This window comes from Aptenodytes patagonicus, chromosome 1 (genome assembly GCF_965638725.1).
Source record: "Aptenodytes patagonicus chromosome 1, bAptPat1.pri.cur, whole genome shotgun sequence".
In the NCBI taxonomy this organism is placed as follows: Eukaryota; Metazoa; Chordata; class Aves; order Sphenisciformes; family Spheniscidae; genus Aptenodytes; species Aptenodytes patagonicus.
Window position 1 is genome coordinate 99,992,167 of NC_134949.1, and position 16,783 is coordinate 100,008,949.

The 16,783-nt window shown below is 41.2% G+C and overlaps 1 protein-coding gene across 5 annotated transcripts in view; it reads left to right on the forward strand.

Annotated features, from left to right (window-relative positions):
• PHLDB2 (pleckstrin homology like domain family B member 2) overlaps window positions 1–16,783 on the forward strand; it is a 74,445-nt gene that overhangs the window by 24,175 nt on the left and 33,487 nt on the right. For 3 of the 5 annotated variants that reach the window (XM_076350655.1, XM_076350674.1, XM_076350691.1), the window contains exons 5-7: window positions 630–773; window positions 1,650–1,787; window positions 12,655–12,783. In XM_076350655.1, the coding sequence (XP_076206770.1) occupies window positions 630–773; window positions 1,650–1,787; window positions 12,655–12,783 (411 nt within the window). The remainder of the gene's footprint in view (window positions 1–629; window positions 774–1,649; window positions 1,788–12,654; window positions 12,784–16,783) is intronic. The other 2 variants (XM_076350665.1, XM_076350682.1) reach the window with 1 other exon arrangement.

Genomic DNA, 16,783 nt, shown 5'->3' on the forward strand with positions numbered 1-16,783 from the left:
GAATACATTTGACACTCAATACTCTTTGATCTAGCCTTTGCTGGTATAAGATCACAGGTATTTCTTAATAATGTTTAATTCTTGGCACAGTTATCTAGTAAGTAAATGGCAATGAAAAGAGCAACGTTAAGGGTACTACTTCCTCAGTGCTAACTGGGGAGACAGAACCAACTTTTGTCCTTATTTTACGGAAGCTGCCCATCTTAATGGCTGGTTACAAAAATATCTTGTCCTACCTCCTGGCTTTTATTATACGAACAGCTGAAATTTACATAAAAAGCATATTCATCTATCTGTGTTGTTTTTATAAGGGAAAAATTGGATTTTTACAACCTAAATAGCACAGCATGTAACCTCTCAAAGGTTTAGGTCTTAATAATTCCTGTAGAATGAATAGTATTTACTGTTAAGTATAGTATTTACTTCCAATGCCTGGAAGTAAAGTATCATGTTTGTTTCTCTTGTACACCTTCTAAATATAGAAATAGCAATATAGTAGATATGAAATATGTAACGGGCTCAAAACCAGCAGTACTGTACTTGTCTAAAATGAACGCAATATGAAAGGGGGGAGGAAAGACAGTGTTTAAATCTTTTTCTAATGAACCTCTTGTAACGTGCAACTGCAGATACCAGAATGCACAAGTGATGAGCAAAGAGGGCAGGAGCTTGGTCGACTGGAGGAGGAGCGCATAGTAATACTAAATAACTTGGAAGAACTTGAGCAGAAGATCAAAGATTTAAATGACCAGATGGATGAATCCTCGAGAGAGGTATGAAATATGTTTTGGTTTTAAATGTCCTGCTTGTTAGGTATGTCTACCTAGCATAAGTCTGATGGGTTCAGCAAGTACATAGGGAACTCATGGATGTACGTCGCCTTCATATTCTGTGCTTTTTCACCAGGATTAGGCACAGAATCATAGACCTGGCAGTCTCCTACTATGAAGGTTATTTTTCTCCAGCTGGGAGATGGATGTGATGCCTGGATTAGCCTTTCCCAGCTGTAACCATTATACTCCTAAGTGGAATTAGAACAATCTTGCTTGTTTAATGGTCACTCAATTGATCTAAATACCTTGTGTCACTTGGGAGTTTTATGGTGGTATCTCCTGTGACGGTTTAAAGAGAAAGGAAGTGAGACAACTTCCTTTCAAACCTCCGTGGCTTTACGGTGGCAAGGGTATGTTGGCACCCTCTTGACTTCTGGAATCCCACAGTTGCAGACTAAGCTGGCCAGGCATTTGGGTTGTGCTTGCTCCAATTATCAGCAACAGGAAAGAAACAGCTGTTCCAGAAGGGTTTCCTACGGAGCCTGGGCACAGAGAGTTGGTACGGCATCATAACAGGTGGAAGCACATAGAAGAGAGAGAAAACAAAAAGTTTTGGAAAAAAGAATCTTCAAACTAAAGTTGGTTTGGACTTTATTTTGCAGTATTTTATGTTGCAGTTTTACTTTTTCTCAGATTTGTGATCTCTCTTTAACTTACTTTTGTGGCAGTAAAACTTACTCCCCCCCCCCCCCCCTTTTTTAAATGTTTCTCTCTTGTGAATAATCACCAATTCACTCCCCTTCCCCCAGAAAAATAGCGTGTATCAAGATTTCTTCTTAATCTGGACTGCTTCTGAAAAATGTTTTGTGTTCCTAGTTGGATATGGAATGTGCCCTTTTGGACGGGGAACAGAAATCTGAAACAACAGAGCTGCTGAAAGAGAAGGAAATATTGGATCATCTAAACAGAAAAATAGCTGAGCTGGAGAGAAATGTTATTGGTGAAAAGACAAAGGTAATTGAGTTATCTTAGCTAGCTGTGTGCTCTGTTCCCCTTGATCCTCAAAATACATTTATATGATTAACGTATTGATGGAGGTTGGTTATTGAAGTACTGTCTATAAGTAAATTTACTTGATAAGCATGGAAGAAAAAAATAGTTGTCTCGCCATCATCTCCCTGTAACAATCTTGTTTCCCGAGGTATGCTTGACAAGCAAAATACAGTACGCTTGAGTAAAAAGACCTGACCTACTGTGAAGATATTTTTGATTAATAAAAAATCCATATAGGGCTTGGACTTGGGTTATCTGTTGTTTAAAAGAACCATATTAATTGAACTGTTCCACTACCTTCCATTGTAGGTTATATATTTTGAATTAAAAAAAAAAAAATCCTTTCTCAGCAAAGGAACAGAATGAAAGAAGGCTATGGTTTCAGAAGATGGCTTTATCTATTATTATATAGAATGATATATATGACATCTATCAAGTACATAATTTTAAAGCAATTATGTTGGTTTATTTTGTTTTGCTTACTGACTGACAATTTTAGTACTGTAGAACATTCTCTCTGTGATTAAGTCCAAGGAATTAATTAGTTCTCCTATACAGTCAGATACTTAATTGCTCTCAAATATGCAGCAAATGTATATAAGCATATATTTGCGAAATATGATAGCACTATAATAAGATTTTAAGTACGGAAACAGAAAGGGCCTGCAGGATGAAGCTGTCCCCCTCAAACCGGGGAGCGCTGGTTCCCTCCAGCAGGCTCTCTGCTGGCCTCTCCAGGCGGGCAGTTCCCTTCTCCACGGGGGATGTGCCACGGACAATAATATCTCAAGGTCAGGAAGTTTTTCCAGGGCTTTCAGCCAGTAATGTTTCCTTTTTAAATTTCATCCTCTACCTCATAACTTAAACCTGTCACTTGTGGAAATACTCTAGCTAGTCTCTCCCCCTCTTTTTTTAAGCGTTCCAGAAATATCTGGAAGTCTTCTGCATTATTTGCTTTTGCTTAGACAAGCTGCACATTTTTAGCTCTTTCACAGTTCCCATTTAATTCACACCTTACAGCTTGCATTGTTTTGTTCTGAGCTTTTTGTCTTCAATTTCTGCCTACCCTGTCATGAGCCTTAACGCTGTTTTGCGGCTGTACTCATCAAGCCTGTGCCCGAGAAGGAGGGCGGTGCTCCCACCTCTCTGCCCCGTGGAGTGACAGCGCACATCCAGTTTAAGCTTGAACTTTCGTGGACTTTCCTGCCTGCACTTTTCCTTGTTCTTGTGTACCCCTCAGTGATCCTTCGGCTTTCGGTGTTGCCTGTGGTCATGTTTTAAGTTGTCCATGGAACATGTTTCATACTTGCTTTTTAGCATAAAAATGAGTTTAAAGTTGGTAACGGCAGACAGGGTGGTGCAAGCAGACACCCTCCAAAAGGACGCTGCTAGAAGTTTTCGTTGGTAAGTGGTAACAAATAACATATCCAGAAATTCAGGAGATCTTTTGCCTTTTGTATTTGTTCTCTAGTGGCCTCAAAGTTCAGGTAAACTAATGGAAATTATTCTAAAACCGGTAGGTTGTTTAAATTTCCTTGCAATCGTATGATGGAACATTAGTGTGTAGCACTCAGAAAATTAAACTGCCAGGTCTAGTTTAAATTTTCAGTTGAACTGAAACATGGAAAGCAGCCTAGAAAAAGCACTTTTGTTATTTAAAAGCAAGTTCACTCAAAACATTTTTTTCAGTATGAAGCACGCCACTAGCCAGATCAGTTACAATATTTTAGTTGTCTTTTCTTTTGTGTCCCTTATTTTTATTTTTTATTTTTTTAAATAAACAAACAAAAAACCAACCTGTGAGTGCATGCTCTAGACTTAAAGCCATGGCTCAGTTAATACTGAAATTGTCTTTGCAGAAATAAACTTTAAGAGACCCCACAGGTTTTGTTCTGGAAGATGTCTGAAAGCATTGCATAAAAGTGAAAGTTTAAAAAAGAAATGGGAGACAAGCTTCTGCAAACAGGCAAAATATAAAGTGACAGCTGAAGTGTTCTGGAGAAAATAGCGTCAGCCAGCAAAACAGATGGCACTGATCATGTCAACAAATAAAAGTTCTGGCTGACTGGAAACAACAGCATTTTTTAAAGCTTGATTTGTGTGTCTGTACGTTTAAGGTTGCAGCCCTGCAGATCTGATGCAAGATAGGCAACATCTTGGCTCTGTAGTAGTACAGGATCAACCCCCCCAGAAAAGGGGTACTCGGGTGGAGGCGGTAGGTCATCCTTTTTGCTGAAATAATTTGAAATTTATGACCTCCTCAACAGAATTAAGGCTCAGGTTTTGGCCAGCAGTTGCCACCCTGTTGTTGGTACTTTTTGTGTTGTTTCTTGCAAGAACAAGTGTCCCAGTATCCACACAGTAGTCACAGTTTCTTCTAGTTGCCTGAATATTTCACCCCTAATAATACCAGTGGTCTTGGTTTTGGTGGTCCTTCCTGGCAAGAAGCTGTCGGGTCCCATCGCTCGGACAGTGGTTACATTTCTGCCAGGGTAAGGGAGTGATATCTGAATACACCACATGGTGTCATCTTGAGGTGAGAGGGAGAGTTAATTTCACTCACGAAACGATGGCGGGGCGTTAGTGCCGTACATGATGGCACTTGTCTCTGGAGTGACTTGAGCGTCTCCCGGAATTTGCCACTGATCTCAGCACCTGTTTGACAGGAAACCCCTGCCTGGTTGTGTTTCATCCTTACCCATGCACCTGTTTGAAAAGCTTGTGAAATTCTTAAAAAGAGAGATCATAAACTACAACCTAATTATTGGGCCATGTTATGTACTTGAAACAGACTGTAGGTGGAAGCTCTTGTACTACTTTCTACCCGATTCTTTTATTTCATTTTTTTTTTAATGCCCTGTGCACAATTCATTTAGATGAGGACACAAGGTTTTGCCAACTTTTGCACAGTTTTAAAGCCACAGTTTCTAGCCCTTGCAAGGCAAGAGAATCGTTTGGAAAACGTACTTGAAGGCAGAAGGCAGGAGAGTTGTGAGTTGTTTCAGGCTGTGCCGGTGTGCTCTTTGTTGTGGAACAATGTCTCGGTGTCCCAGCACCTTGCTTGTAAATCAGGAATGGATTTTGCAAGCGGGTTTGTGTGTTATATGGTATGCTGCATTCTGATCTCGTTCAAGTCCTGTGCTCAGCCCTACCTGAACATGTGGCAGGACTAATGGTGAGGAAGAACAAATGAATTGGTGGGGAAGATAATGTAGCGCACACGCTGTGGTGAGTTGAAAGCATTTCCTTTGCTTTTGTGAGTATGCCACCACACACATTGTAAGAAATGAAGCAATTAGTGTTGATATAAGATATGAAATAAGAGCTATAAGCAGTTGCCGTTTTGAAAAGAAGATGACAGAGCCTTTCAGCACCGTTGCAGGACTCGGCATGGTTCTGGCTGTGGTGCATCTCTGCCAGGTACAAGTGCTGACAGGACTCAGTTGTTCTGGCTGGGGTAGCTACTTCCAGAGCTGTTTGGCATGGCCTGTGCTTTCAGCTATGCTGGAAATCGTGCTAGTGCATGGAGGAAGGTCCATGCCTCCATGGCCATGCTTCTTGAGCACGGCTTACAATCATCTCTTTCTTTTTTTTTTTTTTTTTTTAACAACCGTGTGCTACATATTTGGTTTTATCCACAGAAAAAGATGACCAACTACATATTTGAACAGCAGCATTTAAGCTATTAATTGCAATTTCCAGTTATGCAGGGACAGCCCTGATAAGTCACTAGTAACACAATTTGACAGATGGAGCTTGAAGCTCTCCAGGAAAGAGCTTTGCTACAGATACTGATGAATTACTTTGAGGGCAGCCTGCTCTAGAGAGAGCCGAGCTGGGCAGTACCCAGAAACAAGCAAGCAGGTGAGCCAATCTCCCTTTTCCCTGTCATCTGGGCCCGGCTCCTTGTAATTACCATGGCAGTCACTCATGTTGCTGTACTGTAGGTGTACAGTAATGATGCTGTTGTTTCAAGTGGAATAGCACCTCAGGTCCACGGTGCTATTTACAATTACGACTTCCGCCCGATGACCCTTCGCTCACAAGACTTAGTTCAGGATTGACCTTTGTCTATAAGGAAGCTGGAGAAAATTGTATTTGCTCAACTGGATGTTATCCAGATTTGCAAAGTACTTTCTTTTTGTACAGTGCTTCCTTAGCCCGGGTAGTTTTAAAACATGCAGTCCAGCATGTGTGGAGAAGGATGCTTAATGATTCACCATGCCTGATGTCTCCAAGTTAAAGCACGAGGTTGAAAGTAACGACATAGCTGGGGAAAGAAAGAATAGATCAGCAAGCATGAATAAACAGGAATAACTGAAAATGAGTAATGAATTCAGCAGAAGTGCTGTGGGAGGTAATCATAGCTAAATGGGAGTTTTGGCAGAGAGTTTCAAAACAATTATTTATGCAAAAGTTTAGACTGCGTTTTAAGAGAGGCAAGTTATTCCTTTTCTTCTGGAGGACCTTCGCCTTATGTCATGGTGGAAATATGTACTTTGGGACTCCTTTTTATCAGCCCAGGTTTCCTGTCCCTCTTCAAGAGCAGAAATCAGGAGCAGTTGGCAGCGGATAACTCATCTTTTTTTGGAATACATTTAATTTTGTCCGCATGCTTTTGTGGAAATATTTTTCAGTCATTAACAGAATATCCCAGACATGCCAAAACATTTGAAGCTCAGCCTCTTTGCTGAATTAGTACTGCAAAGACTTGCAAGAATTGAGTCAAGGAAAGAGCAGCTGTCTGATGAGCCACCAGCAATCAAAGTTAAATATACTCGTGGTCTCTCCTCAGTCCTTTCTCTTCTGGATTCAAAATTCCTGCTGCGTTTTATCCTGATGAATCTCACAAATTTATGCCTCATCGCATAGCCTTTTAAATCTTTCCTGGTCAGATTCCAGTTCAGCAAGATGTTTTAAATGGATGAGTTATTGTGTCTACAACATTATTAACCTCCTTAAGACACGATACACAAGAGTATTTTGAGGAATGCTTGCATCCACTGGATATATCCGCATAAGGATATCCTGTAGAGAGAACACTAATGAGGAAAAAGATGATTATGAAGACTCAAGGAGACAAATCTCCATTCACAAGCTTTCTTTTAAAACAGTCATGAGGGAAATAAAAGAATGGGTTGTACCACTAAGGGAAATCCTCTTATTGTCATCTAGATGTTGAAAACTATACAGGATTTTAATTTTCTCACTTGAAACTTTTTTCTTCTGGTTTGGACGATTATTTCCTCCTCTTCTACATTCATGAAGGAACAGTGCTCTAGAATCAGGGGGTTTCTTTTGCCTCCCCATCTGTTCACTAGGACAACACATTGCAATGGTTGGAGAATGAGCTTAGAAATTCCAAAAAACTTGAGTTGTCTTAGGAGCAAGTTAATGTGTGCAACTATTGTGATTTTTTTACTTACAGCAGAGGGATTGCTTACTCTGATTTAAAATGCTTTTTAACATTAGCTTTATACATGCATGTGAAACAAAACCATTGAGATCTCTCATACAGATGCCATCACTGTATACAGTCTGTTGTTATATAATAAATTAGTTACCACTCGTGCAGTAAAAAGAACTATTGTGAAATACCTTCTTCTATCATATTACTTTCCTTTTCATATGCCTGGCATAGCTTTTTTTTTTTCCCCTCTTAATGGCTTCTTTCATGAAACCCACAGGGATTTAGTGACAACTAAATTCTGACAAGTTTTATGCTTCTGTCCTGAAAGAGATCAAGGAATGCAGGAAAGAGTACTCTGAAAAATATGGAAGAGGAGCGTGTACAGTTTGTGCACAGGAGGATCTGTTTCATTTCAACAGTATTTTTTTTAATCGGAGTTGTATGCGGTCTGATTTGTATCAGCCATAGCATTGGAAATGCTTTCAATTTGCAAGAGTGCTGGAAGAGTTGGTAGACCTCAGGTTTAACACTTTCCCCATGCATACCATTTGCCCCTGTCAGCGAGTAACCACTGAAGAGCAGATAACATTTCCTAGCCTGCTTTCTGTTACGGACTAGACTATTTTCTTCCAAATTCGTGGCAAGGGTTAGGCCAATTTCGTCAGTGAGTTGTTAAAGTCAAATTTTCTTGCTCCTCCAGTTATTCTCCAAAATGTTTTACTGAATGGACAAACTCTGTAGCATCACACCACTTCTAAGGAGAAAGGAATCATTTCTGTAGTCTGTTCTTTCTCCTCCACTTCTAGCTTTTACAGTAGATTACTTTGGAGAAGGGGAGGGATGTTCTTTTGGAGTGTAAAAGAATAAAGTTTGGCTAGAGGTGAAAGCATGAAGATGAGATGGCGAAGCTTTTCAGAACAAAGAACTGCATGTGCTGCTTCTTAACTCTTAGAAACCTGTGAGAGTTGTGAGACTAGCCGATTCCATACTGAGAGACAGAGCGCGCATGCGTGAAGCTTGGTGTGGGTAACGAGATGTTGCTACCTTAAAACATGATGAGTTGCAGGCAAGTTGGAATGAGGAAGATCCTGGAGTATTTCAGCCTGTAACATTTAAAGTGTAAGAGACTGTTGGATGGGAAGGCATTCAGTATTTTTTTTTTTCCTTTGTTTATGGCTTGTAGGTTCCTTTGCAGTTTCTCTTTCTTTCTGAAAATAACACATACCTTGTTTTTTTTGTTGGTGGTTTTTTTTTTTTTGAGGGTGCAGGGTGGGGTTGGAAGGTTGTAGGGTGAGCCCAATTCACCTAGCCATACAATCCATTTCACAGTGACCTGCTAAAAATGATAGGGTTCTTGCTTTGTTTTTTTCCCAATTTTTATCTGGATTTTTGAGAAGCTTTCTGTGTTTCATCCACATTTACTCTGACTCATTTCTGCAGAGTCTACCAGTTTATGCAGGAAGGTTGGTTCAGAAGGCACATACACATGCCGCTTTACAATTTTAGCCTGCTTGCCTGCAGTAGCAGAATGTGATGAATGACAAATTGAAATGTAGGATGACTTCTCTGCAGAAGGGGTGTGGGGACCTGCCAGGGTTTTAAGTAGCAGTATTGATCAGGCATAGGGCATACTTAACCACAGGAGACAACACTGAAGCAATTGGTCCCTCTCTTTCTTTCTGTTGTTCCCATTCTTCTAGGGGCTATGATTGTCTTTAATACTGTCCTTTTATCTCCTCTGTGTCCTCATCATCTATGAGATGTGTTGGATATGTGTTCTTTTTTTTCTCTCTCTTTGCCCTATAAGCAATTCCACCAGATCTAAAGGTTGATTTCCTTTTGCGACCCACGTTGATCACTTATGGTCTGTGTTCATATCATGAGTGCTCTGCTGACATCCTGTGTCTGTGCTCTTGGGGGACAGTGTCACACGTAGTGTGACACTAGAAGAACAAGTAGTTCTTTCTACTGCCATCCTTCACGATATTCAGATATCCTCCAAAACTGATCCAAGCTGTGCCCCAGCATCATCAAAACCCAAGTCAGCCCTGCTCTGTATCCTGGCTGACCCCAAGTTCATTTAACACGTATCTAGAGGCAGACCATAGGGCAAGTTGGGCAGTAGGCTAAGACCAGACGTTATGCTTTACTGAGCTGTATTTCTTTTCTCTAGAAAAAGGATGTTGAGAATTCAGCTAGACTCCAGTTAATGTGACTCCAGAATCAGCGCTGGGGCTGGGAAGCAGTTGTCTGCAGAGAAATGTTTAACAAGTACAAGCTCACGCGGTTAAGATGAGGATGAGCAGCTGGAGCACATGGGTTCTGTTCACAGCTCTGCCGCTGGCTGCTCTTGAGCAAACAGCTCGCGGAGTCAGCCGCAGGCCTGCCCCAGCTGCATCTTGCACTTAGCTTGCAAAGTTATTAATCTTTTCCCTTCTAAAAGAAGTTGCCTTGATCCATTTACAGAAGAGATTGTATGAAAAAATTCTGATTATTCATTTATTTATCAAATTACTTTTGTGAATTAAATTGACTTTACCAATGCACAGTCAGAGATGTCAGCGAACTTAACTCCACAGCTGCAAAACATATAATGCCTCTCATTGCTGAAAGTGATATTTCCTGTTAAGGCTGCTCATTTTGAAGGGAGCCAGTTTGGTGGGATGTTAGCACTTCCTATGCTATAAATAGACCAGATGAGTATCACTTTCAATCTCAAAGGAATACATTTCTAATTTCTTGAGGGAAGTAACAGTATCTCTGGCAGGATTTTCAGGGAGTTTTATACTTGCTGATGATGTCTCCTCACACTCGAGATTCGACTTGCTTGTTAATGAATGAGCGTGCTTGTTGCAATGCGTTGACATTTAGAGAGCTATTAATAGCTTCAGAGGCACGATACTGTCACTAATGTCAGAGAAGTCCTTGCTGCGTTAGATTGCTAGGTGGGCAGAAAAGGAAAGCGAGAAACAATCTGGCAGACCGTAGGTTGAATGTTAAATGGACAGCAAGGTTTGTGAGGAGGGGAACTACCAGTTTATTCATAGATTTCCTTTCATGTTGGACGTGAGGATCTCGGCAAACGGGGTTCCTTGGGGACAGAGGGCTAGAGGTAACCTCTCAAGAGTTGCATGCCTCTCACTACAAGAAAGACGTTGAGGTGCTGGAGCGCGGCCAAAGGAGGGCAACGAAGCCGGTGAAGGGTCTAGAGCACACGTCTGCTGAGGAGGCAGCTGAGGGAACCGGGGTCGTTCAGTCTGGAGAAGAGGAACCTGAGGGGAGACCTTATCGCTCTGTACAACTACCCGGAAGGAGGTTGTAGCGAGGGGGGTGTCAGTCTCTTCTCCCAGGTGACTGGTGATGGGACGAGAGGAAACAGCCTCAAGTTGCGCCAGGGGAGCTTTAGATCGGCTCTCAGGGAAAAATTCTTCACCGAAAGGGTTGTCAAGCGCTGGAACAGGCCGCCCAGGGAAGTGGTGGAGTCACCGCCCCTGGAGGTCTTTAAAAGACGTGCCGACGCGGCGCTTAGGGACATGGCTTAGCGGTGGACTTGGCAGAGCTAGGTTTACGGTTGGACTTGATGATCTTAAGGGTCTTTTCCCACCTAAAGGATTCTATGATTCTCCCTCATTGTGCAGCTTGCACATGCTACGTCCTCAGTATTTCTGAGCCCTGCTGCTGCTGCTGTTGTAAGACAGAGGCTAGTACAGGAAGTCCAGGTAATTGAATATGCTGGCTCCATTGCTCATTTTCACAAGCTTAAAAAAAATAAAATAATCTTTTGTGTTCAGCATTTTGTTCATCTGATTATATGAGCTGAGAAGCTGCACATGTAAATGAAAATAACAGAGCTGGGAATTTGGTTGAATTGGGCTTGAATGAGAATGCTTCCTGTTGTTGCTTTTAAATACTGGGAAAATGAAATCCCAGCCCCTTAATCCCACTCAGGTTTAGAGATAAAACCATAAAGAAAGCAGACAGCTAATACATGTTTGTTATTGTGCCTCTACCATGTGTGAGGGTTTGAGAACCTTGACAGGAACAGCAAAGAGAAGGTTTTGGGGAAAGACCATCCCACAGTTTGAAATGGCAGGTACTGTATACTAAAAGAAGTTTCTTCTCTATGGCCTCTGCCGTCAGGGTGCTGCAGAGTGTCTGATCATACAGCACCTGCTGAGCCATGCATTTGACTTTAAAATTAAATAGTAGTTGGGACAGGAAAGAGGACAAATGAGTGGATGCCATGACAGAATTCAGATATTCTTGGAGCATCGAAAAGAAGCTGAACTTTTGGTGCTGATACTGTTAATTTTTGAGTATTAAGGAGAGTTAGAGACCATCTGAGAGGAGATGCATAACTATAGAACAAGAAGTAGGAAAAGGGAACTATACCAGCGTGACTCTAGAAGGTAGCGGAGCACTGGGCTTCAGGGACTCACTTGATTGATTATGCCTAGCATAACAGGCATATTGTTTTTTTCCAGTTATTAACTACTCAGTTGAAGAAAATGCATCTGCTATGTTGGCCAGTGTAGATGCAAGTAGAAGGCATTGAAAAAATTCTTTGCGCTCTGATTTATTTGTTCCCAAACTTTGGTCCATAGATAAAACTACCTTGTAGACTATTATTTAAGTGATCTACAGCCAGTCTTCAGAGCAGTGCTGCACAGTAAATCATGGAGTATTTTATTACAAAGGCTTAAAGGTTAAAGGCTTTTGAGGGTGAGAAGCAGTGTGTCAAGTACTGCTGCTCGAGTGGAACGAGAGGAAAGCTGAACTAGTTGGAGGAGACCAGGGAGGTCGAGCAGTCCCCTTTGATCCCCAAGAACCGGTTACAGTTCCTGTACCCTGAAGCAAATGAATTAATTTGCTAAATCACTTGGAGTTTCTGCTGCAATAGGAGTTCCTGGCCAAGTTACTTCTTTATAAAGCTCGGTCTTGTTCTGGTTTTTCACTGCTTGCTAAATGTACTTATCTGTACAGAGGCACATAGGCATGTAATTAATTCTCTTGGGAAGATCCATTTTCCCCTCACTGCCATCCATTTTGCTTTCTAAAAGGTACTCTTTTCTCTCTCCTTCATCAGTTACCTCACTAACATGGCTACCATTTCCTTTTTTCTTTTTTTCCTTTTTTTTTTTTTTCTTTTCACTAGGTGAGACAAGTGTTTGGGCAATGGGCTTTAACAGCATCATCCAGGCACGGGTACAAAACACAGTGATGAGGGAGATAATTAATCACCACACTAAAATGATTAATGTTTTGTTTTGATCATTTTGCATCCAAACTAACAAAAGGTTTCTGTCTTTGACCTACGTGATTCAACTGTTCGTTAAGGTTTTGCCACACACTGTCATAATCACTAACAACTGCTTGGGTTTGAAGGTAATTGTGTTTATTTTCTGGTTCATGCTTTAGGAAAAATTAAAACTTGATGCTGAGAGGGAAAAACTAGAGAGGCTTCAGGAGCTTTACTCCGAGCAGAAGACGCAGCTTGATAATTGCCCTGAGTCCATGAGGGAACAATTACAGCAGCAGCTGAAGAGGGTCAGTAGCAAGTTTTAAGATTGCACTAACTCTTTTTTTTTGTTGATTTTTTTTTTTTTAGAGTTAAGTGTAACATATTCTGTTTCAAGTATTCAACAAAGTGTCTGAACATATTTGCAACTTATACTTGTTAATAGTAACGAGGGTTATGGTTTTTTGTGGAATGCTTGTAATAGATAATGTGCACGGTGGCAAACAAGTAGAGTGTGAATGGGCAGGTTAGAAATAATTTTGTGTTGAATGTTTTTAAAGCGTTGGGCTACTTGCCTGTCATTAGCACCTTAGGCCTGCTAGGTGGTGTGGAAGCCGTTGTGATGTTCAGGTGGATGGTGGAGCATTGCTCTTTCCCTGTGTGAGCCAAGACAGGAGCTGAACTTTAGTCAGTGGGATCAGCCATTTTAGCAGCACTTTCCTGCTGCTGTTGTTTGATCCTGTTGTGCACTCCTCCTTTGCAATGCTGTAAATGGCTGTCTCAGCGAAGGCATGGATAATTTCTTTTTTTCAGTATATAACTTAGCTGCTAGCCTGAACTGTGCTTTGAAAAATTAATTTTGAAGATTATACCACTTATTAAAATAGCTTTATTTTTTCCTACATTTTCAACAGTTGCACATTGGTGTAATAAGCTTTGCATAAAGTCTTAATTGCAACTTGATTTTATTTTGTATTATTTGTAACCAAAAAAGCTACAATATTGTCTCTGAAGGTACAGTTATTTTCTGTGGAAAGGTTTTAGTATTCATTAATGTTAAGTTGGGTTTTACAGCACATATAGCTAGCTTTAGCAGGGGGAGAAAAAATTTTCAAAGCATCAGTACAGCAAGCTCAAGAGGCCATCTGAAAGTCAAACTAGGTTGTGGGGTTTTGTTGTGTTGTTTTTTTTTTTTTCCTGGCTTGAGTGTTTATATCAGGAATAAGGTCTGTAATAGCAATGACCAAAAAAGGGCTTTTTTTGCTTTACAGGAAATATTCTTTAGATTTTGGTTTATTTGCAGAATTCTGTTTTATTTTTTCAAGGAGCAAAAAGTAAAAAAGTCCAGCTTTGGCAATAACTATGTTAAATTCTTCTGTAGTAACTGAGAAGTTCGCTGGTTTTGAGACACTTAAGGATTTTTGTAAGTTACCTTAAAAAAAAAAATTAAAAATCACTATTATGTAATCCCTCATACATATTAAAAGGAAAGGAAGCCTTTCCTGTGCAGTCACATACTTGAAGGTATAAATTCATGAGAAGTTGCAGTCTTGTTGCTGTGGGATGGTAGTAAATCCTTTCTCACTATTGACCACCAAGAGGCTTTCTGTTTGGTTAAATTTTTTATTTTATTTTTCCTTTCCAGTTGGCTTAATAACGATTTTGGATTTGAAAGTGGGACGAAACTTGAAATGTGGGGGTGCAGCTAAATGTACGGTTGGTCCTATTGCATTATTCCAGGCCAATTGTAGTGAAAGTTAGCTGTGGCTGCTGTGGTCGGAGCAGTAGAAGTTATGACTGAATTAGTGCACAGTGTCTCTCAAACGGATATCAAGTGTGAGAGCAGTTATGAAATTACTGTAAGTATCGTACCCAAAATACAGAAGAGCTCTTCTTCCCCCCAGATCAGCCCAGCCCAGGATTAAATACCTGAGTTTGCAGCAGGTTATGTTGTGCTACTTTGCTGCCAACGCGGTAGGTGTGAAGGTGATGAATTCCCTTATCGCTTCATCTCTGGGACTTCAGTAACTTCGTAATTTGTGCCCGGGGAGTGGGCAGCCAATTTCACTGTAGCAGCTGGCTGCAGGGGGAGGGTCTGGAGTTTGGGCTGGGGTTGGCAGTGAGCAGCTGGCATACTCTGTGTGCTTCCCAGTGTCCATAATGACTATACGCTCTCCCTGTTGGGTAGGGAGGACACTTCATCAGAGACTGGTGAAACCTGTGAGGTTGTGGAAGGCACTGAGGGAAAGCATTGATCTTCCGGATGGCTTATTTAGTTAATTAAATTAAGTTTTTTAGTTAGTTAATTAGCATGCTTCATCTTTCACTGTTCATATGAAAGCGCCAAAGCTTGTTTGTTCTCATGTGTCTGGGTTTATAGAGATACGCATAAAAGGAGAAAGAGAATCGATGCCTGGATTCCTGCAGAGACCTGAAAAGATACTGTCCAGTGCTAGGAAATGCCTTACTCTTCAGATAAAATTCTCCTAATTTTTGAAGGTGTTGTGGGCCTATGGACCTCCCACCACATCCTGAAGTAAGGGCCAGGTTCTCTCCCATCAAATTTTCTCCAGTGGCAATACAGAAGTAATGGAGATGCCAGAGAAATTTATGGTTTGGAAATCCAATATGGAAACATTGTGTCTGTTGTTTGTTAATAGATTATAAGTTACAATATTTTGATGTCAGTTCTTGTAATAAAAGGGAAAGAGTATGCTTGTACTTGGTTCAGGAAGCCATTACCTACAGCAACAACAATTATCCTCCTACAAATCCTACACTGCTGAGTAGGATCCTTGTGAAGGTTATGGCAAGGACTCTGTGGACACATCTCGGAGCCAGACCTCGTGCCTCTGCCGCTGTGCCCTGTTCCCGCAGGCTGCCCGGGGTCTCGGGTCCCTGTGGGTCTGCCTGCCTGGTGATCTCGCTGCAATGCGCTTGCAACCACTGGCAGAGCTTAAGGTACTGCCACTTACCCTTTGGAGGGTTTTAAAGTTGAAAATGGACTTGGTTTCAAATTAGGTATGTTTATTTTTCCCCAGTGGACACCGTGGTACAGAATGTGGTGAAATTCTCGTTCCACAGCACATCTCGCAAAGAATATAGCGTTTCGTGAGCTCAGCTGACTACCAGTTGCCTTTCCGGTAGAAGGCTATCGGCTGCCTTCTCTGAAGTCTGTTCTTCTGCCTCAATAGCAATTAACGTGGTATGAAATAGGCTGAATTTGTTGACTTTCATGGCCCAGGCAAAGTCCTAGCATTTGTTTTGAATGCTGGTATTGTAGGTAACCGCTTTCTTGTAATCTTTAGCCCATGTCTTTGCTCTTGATCTATTCACTGTCTCCTACAAGTGAAAGGCACATCTTTGAAGAATAATGGGATGATGTTGGTGTTTCATATAGTAACTTGGATTCTTCAGCTTCTGCATCTCGTGTCTTTCCCTGGTACACTGGAAGGTGGTTTTGAATGCCTTTACAGAGACCTATCTGCCTATCTCAGTCACTAACCTTTAGGTTGAAATAAGAAAAGGACTAAGTTTTCATTTCTCTAAAATGATAAATTGCTTACAGGATATAGGTTTTCTCATGTAACAAGTTATGTACAATGTGCCTATTTTCGAGAGCTTTAGCATTTAATAACACTGTGATTACTTAAAATCCCTTTTTATTCAGAAGCCTGGAACTTGTAAGTGGGGATTCATGTTATGAATACACAGATGTTGCAGGAGAAAGATTAGCGTTCAGTTCTTGTGCTGAAAAGCACTGTAAACTTTATCTTGTCATTCCTAAGTGGAAGGCAGGTGTGTTCTTATTTCTTGGGTCTTTTCTGCAGCATTCAACCTCTTTTCCTGATAAAACCTGGCGTTGGTCCAGGGGAATGCATAAAAGTGGGCTGACGCCCCTTCTGAAGTAATGCAGCTACTGGCTAGGGTGGACAACTAGAGTCCTTGATTGTGTGTTTGCACAGGGAGCAATTGTTAGCTCCAATTCCGTGGTCCACAAGCCGCCTCTGGCTGAGCAACCAGCATGGTTGGACGTCACTGCTGAGGTGACGGTAGCGTGCTGATAGCACACAGCTCCACATATCTTTTGTCTTATCTGACCGTACGTCTGTTAATAAAAACAGTGCTGGTACTTGGGCTAGACCAGAAGAAATTCTAACTGCAGTTCAGACTCCTTTGTTTGAGCGTGCATTCCCATAATTAGTTAATTCAGTGTGCAGGTCTCCGGTGTTACTAGGATGATATTTTCTGTCCTTTTTGGTTGGTAAGCAGATGCTGTCCCAATCTGGCACGTGACAACCTCACCAA